At 41.1% G+C, this 20,796-nt stretch overlaps 1 protein-coding gene and 1 pseudogene across 12 annotated transcripts in view; one reads left to right on the top strand and one right to left on the bottom strand.

The window, feature by feature from the left end:
- Positions 1–20,796, top strand: part of RIC1 (RIC1 homolog, RAB6A GEF complex partner 1) — a 143,984-nt gene that overhangs the window by 25,169 nt on the left and 98,019 nt on the right. For 10 of the 12 annotated variants that reach the window (XR_009447599.1, XR_009447598.1, XM_059656726.1 and 7 more), the window contains exons 2-3: positions 3,729–3,836; positions 15,355–15,434. Coding sequence is in view for 8 of the 12 variants with exons in the window: in XM_059656726.1 (XP_059512709.1) it covers positions 3,729–3,836; positions 15,355–15,434 (188 nt within the window). In the remaining 4 variants the exon portion in view is untranslated. Of the gene's footprint in view, positions 1–3,728; positions 3,841–6,656; positions 6,676–15,354; positions 15,435–20,796 lie in introns of those variants that run through there. The other 2 variants (XM_059656728.1, XM_059656729.1) reach the window with 2 other exon arrangements.
- Positions 7,085–7,438, bottom strand: LOC132211936 (small ribosomal subunit protein eS26-like; annotated as a pseudogene).

Below are 20,796 nucleotides of genomic sequence, written 5' to 3'. Positions count from 1 at the left end.
CTGACTGTCTATTATTAGATAGGATAGTAGGGTTAAACATAGAACTAAATTAATTGTACGAAATAATAGCCAGGTTTCTCCCTGTCTTAAAAAAGTTAAAAGTAAGTAAGGGAGAAGACTGGCGTGAACCACCTTGTGCTTGATTATAACCACATGTATTTCTGTGTATAACAACATGCATATACTGTATATATAGAGAGAAATATAAAGAAGTATATGTGTATATATGGGATAGTATAGGTACATGTATTTTACAATGTGTTTTCTGAGAGGACCTAGAACAGTGATGGCAAACCTATGACACACGTGTCAGAGGTGACACGCGAACTCATTTTTTTGGTTGACTTTTCTTTGTTAAATGGCATTTAAATATATAAAATAAATATCAAAAAATATAAGTCTTTGTTTTACTATGGTTGCAAATATCAAAAAATTTCTGTATGTGACACGGCACCAGAGTTAAGTTAGGGTTTTTCTAAATGCTGACACACCGAGCTCAAAAGGTTCACCATCACTGACCTAGAAGACATCTCACTAGCAACAAGTATCTTGTTTCCAGATCTTGTTTTCTAAATACAATCCTATATAATAAAAGAGAAACATGTAAATTGGCCATCCCTCTGATACGCCCACTAACCAATCAGGAGTGAGTATGCAAATTAACCCAACAAAGATGGTGGGTTAATTTGCATACACAGGTGCCTGGTGGAGAGCAGAGCGGGAGAGCCGGAAGCATGGGGGACATGGCTCCCTCAGTCGCTCCCCCAAGCCACCGGGAAGAGAGCAGAGCAGGAGAGCCAGCAGAGAGTGGAGTGGCTTGGGGAACTTGGCTCCCCAAGCCACCAGATGGAGAGCAGAGAAGGAGAGCTGGCGGTGTGGAGGACTTGGCAGAGTGGGAGGCCATGGGACAGAGACAGAGCAGGAAGGGAAAACCAAGAGCGCGTGGAGCATCAGGAATTCTTGGAATAATAGTTCTGGTGGCAGCCCCAGGACCTGAAGCGGAAGCCCAGACCGCGGGAACACCAGGAATGCTGGGAAACGTTCTGGTGGCAGACGGATCTCCTAGACCCCTGGTTCTCAACCTGTGGGTCATGACCCCTTTGGCGGCCGAACAACCCTTTCACAGAGGTCGCCTAAGACCATCCTGCATATCAGATATTTACATTACAGTTCATAACAGTAGCAACATTACAGTTATGAAGTAGCAACGAAAATAATTTTATGGTTGGGTCACAACTTGAGGAACTGTATTTAAAGGGCCAGAAGGTTGAGAACCACTGTCCTAGACACTAGAGCAGAGTGAGCCTGGAGCAAGTTACTATTGCGGTGGGGGATGGAGGGAAAGCAAAGGTGAGAGATGTAAGTAAAGTCAGAGTGTCTAGGAAACATTAAAGGGAAAATATTCTAAAATTTCCAGGAAATCTCCACCAATGAAGCAAAGAAAAAAAAAGAAGCCTCTATTATTCTGTGAGCAACAAACCAAACTGGGTTGGGATCTCAGACAATTTGTTCATATGATTGCAAGGACAGACAGAAACTCCCGGATTGGAGAGGGCTCCCCTGAGGGCTCCCAGATTGGAGAGGGTGCAGGTCGGGTTGAGGGACCCACCCCCAGTGCATGAATCTTCGTGCACTGGGCCCCTAGGTCTCTAATAAAAAGAAAGAGGAGCCCTGGCCAGTGTTGTTCAGTGGTTTGATTCTGGGTTAAGGGCACATACCTGAGTTGCAGGTTCAATCCCTACTCCTGGTCAGGGCACCTGTGGAAGGCAACCAATCTATGTGTCCCTCATACATCAATGTTTCTTTCTCTCCATCCCTCCCTGCCACTCTCTCTAAAAGTCAATGGAGAAAGTATCCTTGGGTGAGAATTAACAGAAAAAAAGAGAAACAGGATTGCCTAGAAAAAAATGGCTAATTCTAATGCAAGAGCAGAGAAAGTACAAGATAACCCTGTGGAACCTTCTTGTGTGCAGAAAGTGGATGTCCAGTTATTCCAACACCATTGTTGAAATGATCATCCAATTTCTATTGTGTTATCTTTGTTCTTTTATTAAAAGTCACTTGACTATATTTATATGGGTCTATTTCTGGACTCTCTATTTTGTTCGATTGCTATATTTTCTTTTTCTTTTTTTTTTTTTTTTTTTTGCCAGTATATCTTTACTGGAGGTCTGATGCATGAAATTCATGCAAGAGTAGGCCTTCCTTCCCCTGGCTGCCAGCACCGGCATCCCTCCGGCACCGGGGACCCAGGCTTCCCTCCGGCCACCAGCAGGCACCCGGGACCTGAGCTTCCCTCACAGCCCTGGCTTCGTCCAGAAGGATGTCTGGTCTAATTAGCATATTATGCTTTTATTATAGACTAGAGCAGCGGTTCTCAACCTGTGGGTCGCAACCCCTTTGGGGATTGAACGACCCTTTCACAGGGGTCGCCTAAGACCATCGGAAAACACATATATAATTACATATTGTTTTTGTGATTAATCACTATGCTTTAATTATGTTCAATTTCTAACAATGAAAATACATCCTGCATATCAGATATTTACATTATGATTCATAACAGTAGCAAAATTACAGTTATGAAGTAGCAACAAAAATAATTGTATGGTTGGGGGTCACCACAACGTGAGGAACTGTATTAAAGGGTCGTGGCATTAGGAAGGTTGAGAACCACTGGCCTAGAGGCTCTCACAATCTAGGACCCCTCGGGTAGGGTTCAGTCCCATCACAGCATGGCTCTGGTTCTGCAGGCCGGGGGGGAGGGACCAAGAGGCCAGTCCAATGGCAGCATGGCTCTGGTTCCCCGGAGCCTCCGGGCTGGGGGAGGGACCCAGAGGCCTGATGATGGCAGCATGGCTCAGTTCCCACAGCTCCCTCCCACTGCCGCACCATGGGTGGCCGGGACCCAGTACTAACTCCCGCCACTCTGGCTGGGACCCTAGCCTTCTGTTCAGTCGCCCGTCCAGTCATTTAGGTCGTGACGGACCCTGGCTCTTTATATATTAGGATAGTAAGTCTTGAAGTTGGATAATGTCAGCCCTCCGACTTAGTTCTTTTCCTTCAACATTGAATTGGCCATTTTGGGGTATTTTGCTTCTCTATTATCTCGTTGTGATGGGTTACACTAATTGATATTCAAATGTTGATTCAGCCTTGCATACCTGGAATAAATCCCACTTGTTTGTATTTTATAATTCTTCTTATACAGTGTTGGATTAGAGTTGATAATATTTTGTTAAGAATTTTTGCAGCTGTGTTCATGAGTGATATCGGACTGTTGTTTTCCATTCTTGTAATGGTTTTGTCAGGTTTCAGTATTAGGGTGATGCTGTCCTTGTAGAAAGAGTTAGGAAGTATTCTCTCTGCTTCAGTCTTCTGGAAGATATTGTGGAGAATTTGTTCCTTAAATTTCTTCCTTAAGTATTTGGTAGAATTCACCAGTAAGCACATCTGGGCTTATTTCTGTTTTTTATTTTTTTATGATTATTAATTAGACATTCAATTTCTTTAATAAATATAGGCCTATTTAGATTACCTTTCTTTTTGGTTATTTTTAGTTGACTTTCTTGGACTAATTTAAGGTAATTAATGATTTAGTATTTGATTGTTATGTCTTATACTTTTAGAATCATTAAAATATTTTGAGTACTTCATGATAAATTTTCTTAAATTTGTTTGTATATATTCTTATAAAACATTAATAAAACACAACTCTCTTCTTCCAGCCTAGTGTGTTAATCGTAACCTACAAGGAACCTGCAAAATCATCTTCTCAGTTTGGATCCTACAAGCAAGCTGAATGGAGGCCAGATAGTACAATGATAGCTGTGTCAGTAAGTAGGTTTTTCAACTTTAACAGTGTTTTCTTATGAAATTATTACATTGCATTAAACTTGATTCTCTTAGGTGACTTCCTTTCAGTCTTTATACCCATTAGTGTTTATCTTCTGTGATAGAAATTGCTGAACCAAATCTTCTATTCAGATTATTTTTATTATATCTTCTTTCTTGATTCTTCTACTTCCTCTCATTTTAAATGTAGTGCCCATATCCTTTTCTTTTTATTCTTCTAACTCCTATTTTGTCCTTGAAGTCTATTTAATTCAGATTTTTAAAGCTTTTATCTATATTCACACAGTACTCCCAAATTTATACAAGTTCTTCCCTCTATTCCCAAAGATGTCTCATAAAAATGGTAAACTTTGCGTTTATGTCATACTGAGTTCTCATTTGCATTTGGATCTATTTCTGCATTTTTTTTCTATTTTTTTTAAATTTGGTTAACTTTACCTTTTTAGTTTATGTTTTGTCACTGTCATCTCTTGGACTGTCATCACTACCAAATTTGAATTAGCAATAATGTAAATAGTTAAATATTTATTGAGCAGCTCCTACATAAGTACTTTTATAACTAGTTTATGTGGATCATCTCCTTTAATCTTTAAGTCAACACTTCAAAGTAGATATAATTATACTTTATAGTAGATAAGTATATTGAGGCTCTGAGAAAATAAGTTTTATCCAAAGTTATATATAGACAGTGTATATTGAAGAGAAGGAATTTAAACTTAGGTGCTCAGATTCCATTTACTGTACTCTTAACTACTACACTGACTTATCTCTCTACTTTATGTCCTTTTCTAGTCCATGCTATATACTGGTGACTGATCATCTGAAAATGATCCACATGGTCAAAAATAATTGACTAGTTTCTCACTTCCTACAGTAGGAGTTTTGCAGACTACCAACCATACACCAGGTCTACCCTGCAGCCTGTTTGTGTATGAACCATGAACTAAGAATATTTTTATGAATTTAAATGATTGATAAAAATCAAAGAGGGATAATATTTTTGGCACTTGGAAATTACATGAAGTTTAAATTTCATTGTTTATAAATATGTTTCTTGGAGCATAAAAATATTTATTTACATGTTGTCTATGACTGTTTTTAAACTGCAACAACTGACTTGAGTAGTCCTGACAGTGACCACATGTGATGACACTTCCATTCTTCACTCTCCTGCTCAGCACTTACTATCATAACATGCTAAGTGTCCGGTCATCCATTCAACCAATCAAAGCATAATATGCTAATGATATGCTAAAGCTGCTCAACTGCTCACTATGATGTGCACTGACCACCAGGAGGCAGACACTCTGACTGGTAGGTTAGCTTGCTGCTGGATCTGGCCGATTGGGACTGAGCGAGATGGGCCGGACATTCCCTGGAGCCCTCCCGCTGTCCCTCCCCTGCTGGCCAACCTGCATCCCTTCCAGGCCTGGATCATGCACCGGTGGTGTCCCTCGGCCTGGCCTGTTCCCTCTCGCAATCCAGGAATCCTCGGGGGATGTTGGAGAGCCAGTTTCAGCCCAATCCCACAGGCCAGGCCCAGGGACCCCACTGGTGCACAATTCGTGCACCGGGACTCTAGTAAATTATAGGAACACATTTATAAATTCAGTGTTTCAAGTGCCATGCATATCTCCATACTGTGACTTTTTAAAAATTATTTTTATTACTAGTGCATACTTATTATGTCAGAAGAAGGGGAAAATAGACTTTGGAGTGTGGATTATTTTATTATTGAATTAGATGGCAAAATATTATTATGCAGTAACACTGGAGTGAAGCCAAAAGAATATAAGTTAACATTATCCAACTTAGTACTTAATTAAGTACTAATCACAGTATTTCCAACACAGTGAAATTAATAGTTAGAAAATTTTAGGGAAATTTAATAAGGGAAAAAAATATCTCATCATACCAGCAATTCTTCACCAAAATGAAAAAGGAAGTGCAACCAAAGTAAGTTTTCTTGGTTCTTGATAAAGTGACAAATGTTCCAGTACTGCTCAATTTTTTATGTGAATAATCAATGTAGAGTGTACAGTGACACAGAATCGCTCCCTATGAATATAGCATGGGTAGAACACATCAGGTGTAAAGATTTTCAAAGAAGTTAAGAAAACACTAATTCAGGATAAGCTGAAGTAGAATTCACTAAGGTGTGTTTTAACTGATGATGGCAAAAATATGTGTGGGACAGAAAAAAACTTATTATTTTGTTGGACAGATTTACAAAGTTTGTGCACATGTAAGCACTTAAAGCCTATGGTTACTTTAGGTTTTTTTTTTTTCAGAAATACAAGCTATCCCGATTTGCTCAACCCCACAGCTATTTGATGGCTTAGCAGTCAGTGGTGAAGGTTTATTGTGAATTTTTTGAGCTCTGGGGCTGAGATAGAAATTTTTTTTAACTTGAAGAACCACCTGCAGATAATTATCAGACACTGAATTACTTTGGAAGATAGCTTTTGCTGCATTCTTGGTGTTACTGTCTAATGTCTTCAATCTAAAACTACAAAGCAAAACAGTGCTTGTATGTGAAATGTATATATGGTAAAGTCATTTGATGACAACTGATTTTTGAATCGCAAGTAATGTCAGACTGCTTTTCATACTCCCACAGTTTTCAAAAGTTCAAACGAAAGAAGTACTATTTCTATTTCAACAAAAATTAGCAGTAGATATATTTCCTGAGTCCAAATTATACAATTTTTCAGACCTTGTTGCAATCGCAAAGGAAATTTTCGTATTTCAAAATCCATTTAATCATGAAAACGAGGAGTGTTCCACCTCACCTTCAACTGGAAGTAATTAATCTACAAGGTAAGGACATGTTAAAAGGCAAACATCAGGAGAGGAAACTATTCGACTTCTATAATTGCCTACCTATTGCTATATATAGTCAATTAAAATAATAGGCTCATAGATTGATATCAGTATTTGACAGGACTTGTGTGAAAAGACGTTTTCAAATATGAAGTATGTAAAATTTCATTACAGACCAGAATTAATAGAGGAAACTTTGCAGTCTATTTTGATGATAGGGAACACCAACTTTAAATCCCAATTAAACAAAAATGTTATTCCCATAAATTAATTTCATTCTCTGTAGTGCATGTGTATTACAGAGAAAAATCGTACTCAATTTTCTTTCCTTTTTTATTTTGAAGTACAATTTCCATTTATTTTTCCCCCGGAGAACTTTTCTTCACTCCTTAAAAGACTTAGCTCCTTACATGGGCTTTGGTGGAGATCATGGGGCAGCACCCACAGGTCTAAATCGGGGTGGGCATGTTTGGTCCTTCCGGGCTTCACGAGAATGATTCCTGACTACCTTGCTGTGAATGGCACAGCTCACACAGTAATGCAGCTTCACATACTAGTACAGCTTGGGAAGCACATTGGCGTCGAAGACACTCACTTCGGAGATGTCCCAAATGGCTGCAGCCTCTACTATGTTTCCCATGACAAACTTCTTAATGGCCGTGCCCTTGGGCACGCACTGGGTGCAGTTGGTGCAACGAATAGGCTGCACATGGCCTCGGCCTTTTTTGGCATGACTGTTATTCCTTCTTTTCTTGGTCATGCACCCCAACCAGGGCCAGGGATCCAGCCTGCATCCGAGGTATGTGCCCTTGACCAGAATCGAACCCAGGACCCGTTAGTCCACAGGCCAAAGCTCTATCCACTGAGCAAAACTGGCTAAGGCGAAGTCTATTTGTTTTCAAATGCAAAGTGATACTACTATAAGTGACTGGTAATGTCATGTTTGATGGGGAACAGATTTGGTAAATCTGTGAGTTTTATAAGTAGATTATCTGAAACACTAGTGGCCCAGTTCACGAAATTCGTGCATGCAGGGGGGTGGGGGGGGGAGTGTTCCTTCGCCCGGCCTGCACCCTTTCCACTCTGCCCCTAACAACTCTGCCTACCAGCCTGCTCGACTCAACTGCACCCCACCGCCAGCCTACTTGCCCCCAAATGCCCCCGCCAGCCTGATCACCCCCAACTGCTCCCCGTGCCAGTGTGCTCGCCCCCAACTGCCCCCCCCCCCCCCCCGCTGGCCTTCTTGCCCCCAACTGTCCCCTCTGCTGGCCTGCTTGCCCCTTCCCTCCCCACTGGCCTTCTCGCCCCCAACTGCTCCCCTGCTGGCCTGCTTACTCCAAATTACCCCCCTGCTGTCCTGATCACCTCCAACTGACCCCCACTGATGGCCTGCTCGTGCCCAACTGGCCCCCCCGCGGGTCTGCTTACACCCAAAGGCCCCGCCCCCCATTAGCCTAATCACCCACAGCTGCTGTCCCATCCTGGCCTGATCGCTCACAGCTGCCCTCCCTCTTAGCCTCTAACCGCCTCTACCAGGGCCCCGTCACCACGGCTTTGTTCAAAATAACGTCTGGAAGGTCTCCCAGTCTAATTAGCATATTACCCTTTTATTAGTATAGATAGAGTCCTGGTGCACAGGTGGGGGCCAGTGGGTTTTCCCTAAAGGGTGTCCCGGACCAGGGTGGGGGGTCCCGCTGGGGTGCCTGGCCAGCCTGGGTGAGGGGCTGAGGGCCATTTTCAGGCTGGCCAAACCCCCTTCAAGGTGGGGGTCTCTACTGGGGTGCCTGGCCAGTCTGGGTGAGGGGCTGATGGCTGTTTGCAGGCTGGTCAAGCCTCCCAGTGGGGACCCTCACCCCATTGGGGTGTGACCAGCCTGGGTGAGGGCTGAGGGCCGTTTTCAGGCTGACCTCAGCCCCTTCAGGGTGGTGGGGTCCCACTGGGGTGCCTGGCCAGCCTGGGTTAGGGGCTGATGGCCGTTTTCAGACTGGCCACACCCCCCGGCAACCCAAGCTCCCAGCCTCTCCTTTTTTTTTTTTTTTCAGTGCCTCTTTGAATGGAATGAAGCAGGTATCTGGGATTTATTTATCTTCTATAATTGAAACTTTGTAGCTTTGAGCGGAGGCCAGGTCCAGCCAGGGCAGGCAGGAAGCTTGGCTTCCTCCATCGCCAGGGGCAACCTAAGCCTCCTGCTCACTCCAGCTCCGTGGTCGCCGCCATCTTAGTTGGGTTAATTTGCATGTTCGCTCCTGATTGGCTGGTGGGTGTGGTGGAGTGATGGAGTGATGGTTAATTTCCATGTTTCTCTTTTATTAGTGTAGATAATTTTTTTCTTTATAGAAAGCTCTCACAAAATTGTATAAACTGCTTTTTTTTGCTTTTTTTAATGTTTTTATTGATTTTTATTTTTTTTATTTTTATTTTTTTTGGCTTAGTGATTTTATTTCATTTTTTTATTTTTTTATTTTTTTTTATTGTTTCATTGCTTAAAGTATTACAAAGAGTATTACATATGTCTCCTTTTTTTTTCCTGCCCTTGACAATCCCCTGGCCTCCCCTACCCCCCAGTGTCTTATGTCCATTGATAAGCTTATATGCATGCATACAAGTCCTTCGGTTGATCTCTTACCCCCCTCCCTCTTGCCCCCCAACCCTCCCCGGTCTTCCCGCTGCAGTTTGACAATCTTTGAGGCAGCTCTGCCTCTGTATCTATTATTGTTCATAAGTTTATAATGGTCTCTATTATCCATGAATGAGTGAGATCATGTGGTATTTTTCCTTCATTGACTGGCTTATTTCACTTAGCATAATGCTCTCCAGTTCCATCCATGCCATTGCAAATGGTAAGAGTTCCTTCTTTTTTACAGCAGCATAGTGTTCCATTGTGTAGATGTACCACAGTTTTCTAATCCATTCATCTACTGATGGGCACTTAGGCTGTTTCCAGATCTTAGCTATGGTGAATTGTGCTGCTATGAACATATGGGTGCATATATCCTTTCTGATAATCTGCTTTTTTGACATATTGTGAACATTGTTTCATTTCAACATTCTTCTGTCACTTGATTTTGAATGTCTTCATAGGATTCTGACTTACAGATGAGTGTATTTTTAAATTGATAAATAGACACAGGAATTTTTATCATTTTTCACACAAAATTGGGATCTTAATTTACACATTACTCTGCAACTTCATTTTTTTACTTAGTATACTATGACTATCCTTAGTATACTATGACTATATAAATTAATATATATACTTCTAATTTAATTTTAGTATTTGTAATCTATAGTATGGAAGTTTCTTATTTAACTTTGCTACTTTTTACTTGCTAAAAATTTGGCAACTATGCACAGTGCTACAGTAAACATTATTATACATGTATCCTTTTATATTAGTGCATTTATTTCTTTAGTGCACTTACCCCTATGTGGGATTGCTGGGGCAAAGTATATGTGTATCTCCTTTTTAATAAATATTGCCAAATTATTTTTCAATAAAATTGTATCAGTTCCAGAATTACTCCTTCCATGTTTTTAAGATTCCCATTACCCTGCATTTATGCCTGCATTAGATTGATAAAAAATGGTCTTGTCATTTTAATTTTCTTTTGTTTTATTGCTAGTGAGGTTTGGTATTTTTCACATGTTTATTGGCCTTTTGCAGTTGTTCTTCTGCAGGTTGCCTGTGTTTGTTTATTTTTCAAACCTAGTTCCATGTTAGGTTTCTTCATTGTGGCTCCAGTGCCAGGAGCATTTTCTGCACATATGGTAGCCCTTCACAGATTAAATGAAATAAGTAATGTCTAAACATACCATTCTTCAACCATGGTAAAGGATATCCTGTCTCAGTATAAGATTCTTAGATTGAGATTCTTTTTTTCCAGCCATGAGATACTGTTCTAATGCCCTCTCTTTTCCAGTGTTAGTGATGATAGGTCTAGTGCTAATCTGATTCTTTTTCTTTTGCAGGCAACCTGTTCTTTTTTTCTGAATGATTTTTCTCTTTATCATTAAAATTTAGTCATCTCTGCTTATTATCAATAGATTTTTTTAATTAAACTATCTCCCTCTGTCTCCTTCTACAGCCTCCCCCTCCCCCCCCTTAAAACTGAATCTCAGCCTCTTCTCTCTGAAGACTCAACTGTTCCTGCAGATAGGCAATTTTTCTTCTATTTTTTTTAAAATAATAGAAGAATAAAACAAGATTTGCCGTGTCCTATGTTATTTCTTGATTTTTTACTCACTATTTGCAAACCTCCCAAATTTCCCCTCCAAGTCTCTAAACTTTCAGTAATTATTTCATCTTTATATATTCTGAGATTGTTTCCATTTAATCTTCTGGAGTAAAAGGTTCATCTCCCACAGAAATAATTACTCTTTTTCAGTTCATCTGTTGAATTTTTCTATTAGGAAATATTTAGCTCTGAAAACTCTTATCTTCTAATAATATCTCTTGAAAATCCTAAATATATTTTTTCTTAATTTACTTGCATTTTTCTCTCTCATCTATGTAACTCATTAGTGGGATCCATATATTTTAGCCATGTAGTTAGGTCTTCCATTATAAAGTTACTGAGCTCTCATAAAGCGGAATTTTCCTTTCTTGCATTCTGTTTGCCACCCATAGAGGTCAGGCTTTCCTGTGGGTCTCTCTGGCCATGCAAACCAGCAGGTGTTAGCTCAGATTTCAGTTTGCAGAGGCAGACAGCTTACAAACTCTTCTCCTGTGTTGAAGCTTAGGATGAGTCTCCTCTATTCTCAGGCAGTTTCTCCTAGTTGAAGGACCTTAAACGGAAGGCTCCTCCAGACCCTGAGGTCTGAGAGCAATGTGGTTCACCAGTGCAACCTCTATGCTGGCTGGAGTCATGGGATTATGTGGACAGCTCTGTCAATATCCACTTCTGGGAGCAGTCACATTCAGCCCTGGGCTTCTGCTTTTAAGGCTTACTTAGGGAACCAGAGCCTCGAGGAGTGGCAAAGCAGAACTTTCCCTCATCCTGGTCCCTCAGCACCCCACGGGAACTCAAGAGCATCCTCCAGGCCCATCCACACACATTTTGGTAAATGTACTCTGAGAAGGAAAAGGTTAAAAATGTGTCCACTGTCTTTCCATCTCACCAGAACCCAGAAACTTAACTTAAAGTAAACCATTTTTACCTGTTCAACTTATTTGCCTCTGCCTACAAAAGAGATTGTTAAGTTTTTATTTCTTACATTATAATGTAGACTAATGCAGAAGAATCATTATCTATCTATATAATAAAAGGCCAGAGGCCATAAGCGTCATGACCGGAACGACTGCTCGACCAGTTGCCATGAGGTGGCATTGACCACTTCGCAGTCCTTACCCCCCATCCCACAAGTGACGGATGGGGCGGGACTGGGGACTGGTGAGCTGGCTGACTGGCTGATCTCTTGGTCCCTACCTCGGCTGGCAGGCTCTGATGGATCAGTGATGGTGAACGGGGGAATCGGGGTAGGTGGCGTGAGGACTGGGCTGGCTGTCAGGCTGTTGGGATCACTAGTTCATCCCTGGCTGCTCAGAGGCTCAGGCCTGCAGGAAAGCAGGTGCCGGCAACTTCACCTCCATGCACGTGCACTGGCTGGCTGCTGATGGAACGTGCTGCCTGCTCAGGGCTGGCTGCTCACGCCAGGGTGGGTAGGTCGCAGGCGCGCCCCGCAGCTTCCATCAGCACCTCAAGCTCCAGCAGCAGCGGTACCCGTGTGAGCTGCCCCGAGCAGGCAGCGCTTTCCATCAGCGGCCGGCCCGGCGCACACACATGGAGGTGAAGTCACCGGCACACGCTTTCCTGCAGGCCTGAGCCCCCGAGCAGCCAGGGATGAACTGGTGATCCCACTGGCCTGACAGCCCTGTGGCGGAGGTGGCATTTGGCCTGGGGACTGGCGAACGGGCAGAAGATGGCCCTGATCACAGGAGGCTAGGCCTAGGGACCCTACCCACACGATTTCATGCGCTGGGCCTCTAGTCCTATATAATAAAAGAGAAACATGTAAATTGACCATCTCTCCTACGCTCATCAGCCAATCAGGAGTGAGTATGCATATTAACCCAACAAAGATGGTGGGTTAATTTGCATACACAGCACTGGGTGGAGAGCAGAGCGAGAGAGCTGGTGGCTTGTGGGGACGTGGCTTTCTTGGTCACTCCCCCCAAGCTACCGGTTGGAGAGCAGAGCGGGAGAGCCGGCAGAGAGTGGAGCGGCTTGGAGGACTTGGCAGAATGGGAGGCCATGGGACGGAGACAGAGCAGGAAGGAAAGCCAAGAGTGTGGGGAGCACCAGGAATTCTGGGAATAGTAGTTCTGGTGGCAGCCCCAGGACCTGAAGCAGAAGCCTAGAGCACAGGTAGCACCAGGAATGCTGGGAATCATAGTTCTGGTGGCACGTGGAGCTCCTAGACCAGCGGTTTTCAACCTGTGGGTCGCGACCCCTTTGGGGGTTGAACGACCCTTTCACAGGAGTCGCCTAAGACCATCGGAAAACATTTTTGATGGTCTTAGGAACCAAGACACCGCTCCTCTATCCATCTCCAGGCGAGTCTGCCCACATGCAGATACGCCCACATACGAGTACCGGGCGTATTAAAGGGTCGCAGCATTAGGAAGGTTGAGAACCACTGTCCTAGACTCTAGAGAAAGTGAGCCTGGAGCAAGTTACTGTTGCGGTGGGGGATGGAGGGAAAGCAAAGGTGAGAGACATAAGTAAAGTCACAGTGTCTAGGAAAAATTAAAGGGAAGATATCCTAAAACTTCCAGGAAATCTCCACCAATGAAGCAGAGAAAAAAAAAATGCCTCTATTATTCTGTGAGCAACAGACCAAACTGAGTTGGGGTCTCAGACAATTTGTTCATATGATTGCAAAGACAGACAGAAACTCCCAGATTGGAGAGGGCTCCCCTGAGGGCTCCCAGATTGGAGAAGGTACAGGTTGGGCTGAGGGACCCCCACACTCCCCAGTGCACGAATGTCGTGCACTGGGCCTCTAGTATGGTAATAATTGAGAAGGTTCGCTGATATTTTTGTATTACCCGTTCAGCAAAGCAGCCACTTTTTGCAAATAGCCATTTATACTAAAAAATAATCTATCAAGGTATAATAAAAATAAATGTTACCATGGAATGGGTATTGGATAAGTGAACTTTCCTGGTAACCAAAGTGTAATTGGATTCTGAAGCTTTACTAATTTTAATGGTCCTTTTTCCTCAAATGTATTGTACATTTTCTTAATCTTTGACATGAAGTATACATTATGAATTAACTGTTTACTTGAGGGTTCCAAGTTATTACGGCGGGCCATAATTATTCCTAATGTTTTTCTAAACTTTTAAAAAATATATTTTTATTGATTTCAGAGAGGAAGGGATAGGGAGAGAGAGATAGAAACATCAATGATGAGAGAGAATCATTGATTGGCTGCTTCCTGCACACTCCCCATTAGGGATCGAACCCACAACCCGGGCTTGTGCCCTTGACTAGAATCGAACTCGGGACCCTTCAATCCACAGGCCGACGTTTGATCCACTGAGCCAAACCAGCTAGGGCAGTTTTTCTAAATTTTAAACAACGAATAGATATTCAGGCACAAAGAGCATTGAAATCAATTTTAAGTACTCTCTTCATTTCTATGATTATATCTGACAAATACTAACACCATTGTATTTATCTATTTATTTTATTTTGTGTTTTTTTTATTTGAGAGAGATTGAGACAGACATTGATGTGGGTGAGAAACATCAATCGGTTGCCTCCTATACCCACACTGATGGGAATCAAACCAGATACTGAGGTATGTGCCCTGACCAGGAATCAAACCCACCACCTTTTGGTGTATGGGACAACACTCCAACTGTCTGAGCCATACCAGCCAGAATAGCACTGGTGTATTTAGGCATATGTGTATTTTCATTGTAACCTTGCTTATAATAGGAAAAAACTCTGGCATCTTTTGATTCTGCATTCCCATCTAGTCACCAATATGCTGTTAAGTCCTATCTCTAGTTTACTATCATCCTTTTCTCTTTATTCTCATTGCCATGACCTTAATAGAGGCCGTTTTTATATTTTGTGTAGATTGCCTAGAACTCAAAACTTTTAGCTAGTGTTTTTCTCCACTTGAAATGCATCTTAATTATGTATAGCTAAGTCACAGCTCTTACATTATTATTTTCAAATCTTGCATTGGCTTCTGATTGCATACAAAATACGTTGCAAACTGCTTAGCCTAGTATTCAGGGTCTCCTGTGATCTGGCCCCAACCTGCCATTCCAACTCTGTTTCCCACTGCTACCTTTAATACTCCCCTTCACACCCTTCTAAATGGAAGTCTGTTCCACTGCAACTTGAGAGTCACTGTAACATGAATTAGAATGTAATTTGTTTGGGAATAAAGGAAAGATGTCAGTTTACTTTAGAATTTCTTTGTTTCATTGTGATATTTTTCCCTCCCAGCACGTTAAAGTATTGAATCACCAAATAACAGCTGAGAGCACTTTTCTAAAGGAGTGGAATATAGCAACTTGCAGAGCAGTGCAATTCTGTACCCAGTACACATTCATCTCATTATTTCCCTTCATCTTGGTATGACAGAACTGTTTCGGAAGTGATTATTGTGTGATTCTCCTGGTTCTCATAGTCTTAAATAAAATTTATCTTTCAGACGGCAAATGGCTACATCTTGTTTTTTCATATTACATCTACAAGAGGGGACAAATACCTTTATGAACCAGTGTATCCCAAGTAAGTTCATCTTTCACTCTTTTAATATTTGATATGTACACTTTGAATTTTCAAAAACATTACAATTCTGGGTTGTCTAAAGTGATTAAAATAAGCTAAGCTAGTATTTCCAAAATAGTGTTTAAAAAATTATCAGGTCTTTGAACTGTCATTACTTGAATAAAGAATTCTGTAGTTAAATAAGTCTGAGAACCTTGGGTGAATGTACCGTATCCCTTCTTAAGACAATCAGAATTACTATTAATATACTCCAGTTCTAGCATTCTCCCATCCTTATCAAGGAGCTGCTAAGAGACCATAGGGAGAAAGGTGAAATGTTTTAAGTAAGTTGAAAGGGCACTTTTTCTTGTGTATATATTTTTGTATATGAATAGAAAAGAATTTGAGGGAACGTGGACTTTGATCTTTAAACTATGTTATTCTGTATATTTTGCATTGTTTTCTTACCTTTTCTTTTTTTAATATATCTTATTGATATTTTACAGAGAGGAAGGGAGAGGGATAGAGAGTTAGAAATATCGATGAGAGAGAAACATCGATCAGCTGCCTCCAGGACACCCCCCACTGGGGATGTGCCTGCAACCAAGGTACATGCCCTTGACCGGAATCGAACCTGGGACCTTTCAGTCCATAGGCCAACGCTCTATCCACTGAGCCAAACCGATTGCAGGGGTGGGCAAACTTTTTGACTTGAGGGCCACAATGGGTTCTTAAACTGGACCGGAGGGCTGGAACAAAAGCATGGATGGAGTGTTTGTGTGAACTAATATAAATTCAAAGTAAACATCATTACATAAAAGGGTATGGTCTTTTTTTTTTTTTTTTAGTTTTATTCATTTCAAACAGGCCGGATCCGGCCCGCGGGCCGTAGTTTGCCCACGGCTGGGTTAGGGCTTCTTACCTTTTTTTAACCTTACTTTTGAAGTGAAAGAATGTTTTATTGAAAGAACTTTAGAAATAAAAGAACATATAATTTTAAAGAAAATATCTTTTAAAAAAGATCAAATCATTAATGTGTATGAAAATATAGATAAATATCTCATTTCTAAGTGGTGGAAGATAGCCAAAGTTTATCGTGCATGTAAGAAATTAAAGGGAAAATTGATTTTATTATGTGAAAATTTACATTTCTGAGAATAGGGGGAAAAAGAACATTAAAAGGGCAAGTAACAAACTGAAAAATTTTGCAGTAAATAGGACCAAAGCTTACTCTTTTTATAAAGGAGCCATATAAATTGCTAAGTAACACAGAGTTTCGAAAGATAAATAAGCAAAAGCAATCTCAAAAGGGAAAATATAATTAACCTGCATTAGTTACTCTAAACAATAACTCAAAGCAAAACATTATTATAACAGTTTTAAAAGACACACTTCAGTATATAAAAATAGTTGTGGAAGAATGGTAAAATGTATTTTGCACGCTTTTAGTAGATATACACAAAGGTGGGAGTCAACTGTGGTACATTCTTCTAAAATAATATGCATCATTAAATATAATGTCTCAGAAAAACTTAAAACTTGAGAATCTGATCATATAATACCTAGTGAAGAAACAAGTCATACAAAATTATATACGTAATATGACCACTACTTTGAAAAAAAAAAAAAACATAAAAAATCATCTAAAGAAAAATGCTGGAACAATACATATATTGTTATTGCTCCTAAATGGTAAAACTATAGTGATTTTCCAGCTTCTTTCAACTCTTGAACTTTCCAAAATTTTTTATATTTACTGTGGTAAAAAAAAAAAAATAAGAACTTTCCAAAATTTTTTATATTTACTGTGGTAAAAAATAATAATAATCCATGTATTTGAAAATCTAAAACAAAAAGGCCACAATTTTTAAAAAATGGCATTGTGAAAGTGTTTGTTCAAATAACATTTGTTAATATTCTTGAGAATACGTTTTGGGAAAGGCTAACATACATCATGTAGCTCATAGGTTTTAGGAAATTAGATTTTTCTTGATGCTGTTAGTCACTTCTTTTTGTAAGAAATGTAGTGTTAATTGAGCTTTTCTGAGTTTTGGAAATCTTTTGAAAAGAACAAATTCTTTTGATGATGGAATTTAATTTGATTATTTTTCAATAAAAATCTTCAATGCAAAGACCCTTTGGCAGAAAAAGTATGTTAAGATGGACATTGTAATAGGTAGTTGATATATTTAGAAATTTTAAATATAAAGCTTATTATTTTTTCATTCTAAGTAGTAATTTTGTGAATTTTAGGAAAAACTTGTAATCAGTGTCTAACATGTCATTTACTTGTGCATTTTAAGCTACTGCATCCAAGTCCACTTTAGACATGCTCCTGTCAATAAAAAGCAATAATCAGGATAATCTGAACTTAACTGTAATCCTATATATTAAAGAGGTTATATGCAAATTAATCCTCACACACTCACAAGATGGCTGCTTACGACCAAGCCAACAGTGGGGATAGTGAGGGACGACCAAACGACTTAATAAGCAAGCTGCGTGGGGCAACCAGGCCGGCAGGGGGGTTAGTGAGGGACAACCAAACAACTGAACAAGCAGGCTATGTCAGGTGACCGGGCTGGCAGGGGGGTTAGTGAGGGACAACCAAATGATTGAACAGCAGGCTGTGTGAGGTGACCAGGCTGGCAGAGGGAGGCAGTTGGGGGCGACCAGGCCAGCAGGGGGAGCAGTAAAGGGTGACCAGGCTGGCGGTGGGGGGGCAGTTAGGGGCAACAGGGTAGGCAGGCAGGTGAGCAGTTAGGAGCCAGCGGTCGAGGATTGTGAGAGGGATGTCTGACTGCCGGTTTAGGCCCGATCCCCAGGACATCCCCTGAAGGCAGTCGGACATCCCCTGAAGGGTCCCGGATTGGAGAGAATGCAGGCTGGGCTGAGGGGACCCGTTCCCTGTGCATGAACTTTGTGCACCAGGTCTCTAGTCATTTATACTATTACTAGAGACCCGGTGCATGAACATTCATGCACTGGAGGGAGGTGTCCCTCAGCCTGACCTGCCCCTTCTCACAGTCCAGGAGCCCTCAGGGGCAGGAGGTGACCTGGCGGTGAGGGGAAGTCGATGCCCCATCTCACCTCTGCTGCTGCCACTGCTGGTAGCTCAGGCCTTGGCCGGCCCTGGTTACCTGCACTTCGGGCAGCCCTGGGCGGCTGGACAGCCAATATTTGAGGCTTGCCTGCACCTCGGGCTGGCCCTGGGGTGCTGAGGGGGCTGGGGGACTCCGGAGGCAGGTGCCCTGGCAGGGCTGAGGGGAGTGGGTGCTGTCATCTTTGAGGGCGGGGCAGTAAATTAGCATATTCCCTCCTAATTGGCTGTGGGTGCCTCCATCTTTGCAGTGGTGTGAGGGTCAATTAGCATATTCACTCTTTATTAGATAGGATAATTGGGCTGGGTCTTGAAACAGTGAAAAATACTGTTTTCTTTATTCCAACTCACAAACATGACTTACATATATACATATACAGTGTTTTGGAATAGTATTTTAAAAATCACTTTTGTGTTCCAGAAAAGTTTTAGAATTTCTTGCGTTCTGTTTCTGAGACTTGGGGGGAGGCCACTTAACTAATTAGTAGTCCTGACAGTGCATGAACTTGGCTGTATTTGACTGTGTATGTTGGGCTAGAGAACTAATAAAGAGCATTGTTTTTAGTTTTCATTTGAGTGTTCTTTCACATATCATATTGGGATTTTCAGTTTGAGTACATGAGCTCAATAAAATGTGTATAACCTTAGAGCAGCATGAATCACCAGTGGTTAAAGGAACAGGCTTTGGCATCAGATAGACCTGGAATTAAATGTCAGCTCTGCCTCTGTTCAGCTGTATGACTTCTATTTGGTTATTTAATACCTCCAAAACCTGTTTCCTCATCCATAGAACGAGATCACAGTAGTAATTATTTCCGAGGATTAAGTGAGATCATGCATATTAAATGTTCAGATAAGTGCCCTGCTCATGGGAAAATTAATAAAGGATAGCTGCTGTTATCACTAATGTATTTTTCCTTCACCAAATTCTTACTTCATTTCTGATATTTTAAGTGGTTTTATATAATATATACCATGTATTAAGTAATTGTTTATTTTTTTATATTTGGCTGGATAATAAGGTACTTTTTCCCCAGAGTTATACTCTTAGTAACTGCTGCATAAACTTTCTAAAAATCTCTTACAGGGAAACAGTTTTGCAGAGCAAAGTGAATGCGAGGACTTAGAGTCAGCCTGTTGTGTATTTGTGTTTTAAACCACTTTTTTAGTTGAGTTACTTAGTCTGAGTTGGTAGTTTTTCTGCAGAACCTATTTGTAAAATTGAAATAAAAATACTTTCTTCTTCAATTGTTTGGAGGATTACATAAGTTCAGGTTTTTAAAGCCTGGAAAATGGTGGCTCATATATTGGTTTAAGGAGGGTTTTAGAAATGTTTTACTTTAAAAAAAATATTTTCATTGATTTCAGAGAGGAAGGAGAGAGGGAGAGAGAGATAGAAACATCATTGATGAGAGAGAATCATTGATAGGCTGCCTCCTGCACACCCCCTACTGGGGATGGAGCCTGCAACCTGGGCATGTGCCCTAACTGGGAATCGAACCATGACCTCCTGGTTCATAGGTCGATGCTCAACCACTGAGCCATTCAAGCCAGGCAGAAATGTTTTACTTTTGACAGTGTATCATTGTCATCATTTGTGTCATTGTAAATATTTATGCAGTTCAAGATGCTATTCTACACACTTTTTCAAGTTCATTTAATCCCTGTAACAATCTTGCAAGGTAGTTAGGTACAGTTACTCTGCAAACCACAGCAGAGATGGAGAGAGAGGCCAAGTGACTCATTCATAGTCACACTACGAAGTGGCACAGGACTCAGACATAATTGTTGTATCTTCAAAGTCTGTGCTCTTTATTACTAATACTACATTGCCTAAACTATATTTATGCCTATCTAACTGTCTACTTTAGGATTTATTTGGAAAATAGGGAATAAAAAAGAGGAGAAATGATCTGGAATGGTTTATTATAGTTCTGAAGAATAGAAGCATCATAATCGAGGCCAATAGTTAGTAGTTGTCTTCTCAGTTATAGAAACTATTGTCTCTTGTTTCTGTGCTCTAAATCTTATGAGTCCATCACTCGAGTTTTTCTAGAGTACCTCCGCTTCCCAGTATTATGTGACAGCATCTTAACTCAGACCGCATGTCATTTTCCAGTGTGCTCCACCTGAGACAGGTCAGATGCCTCCGTGATCTTTTCGTAGTTTCCAGAGTGCTGTTTCCAGCAAGAGTTGGGAGTCAGCCTTCAACAATGATAGCAGTCTTATTAAATGACTTTTTATGCCTCAAAGTTCATTTATTCTTTGATTAATGAATGTTTC

The sequence above is a fragment of the Myotis daubentonii genome, chromosome 11 (genome assembly GCF_963259705.1).
Source record: "Myotis daubentonii chromosome 11, mMyoDau2.1, whole genome shotgun sequence".
NCBI classification, from domain to species: Eukaryota; Metazoa; Chordata; class Mammalia; order Chiroptera; family Vespertilionidae; genus Myotis; species Myotis daubentonii.
The sequence above is the reverse complement of the archived record's forward strand: the minus strand, read 5'-3'. Positions and strand labels throughout refer to the sequence as shown.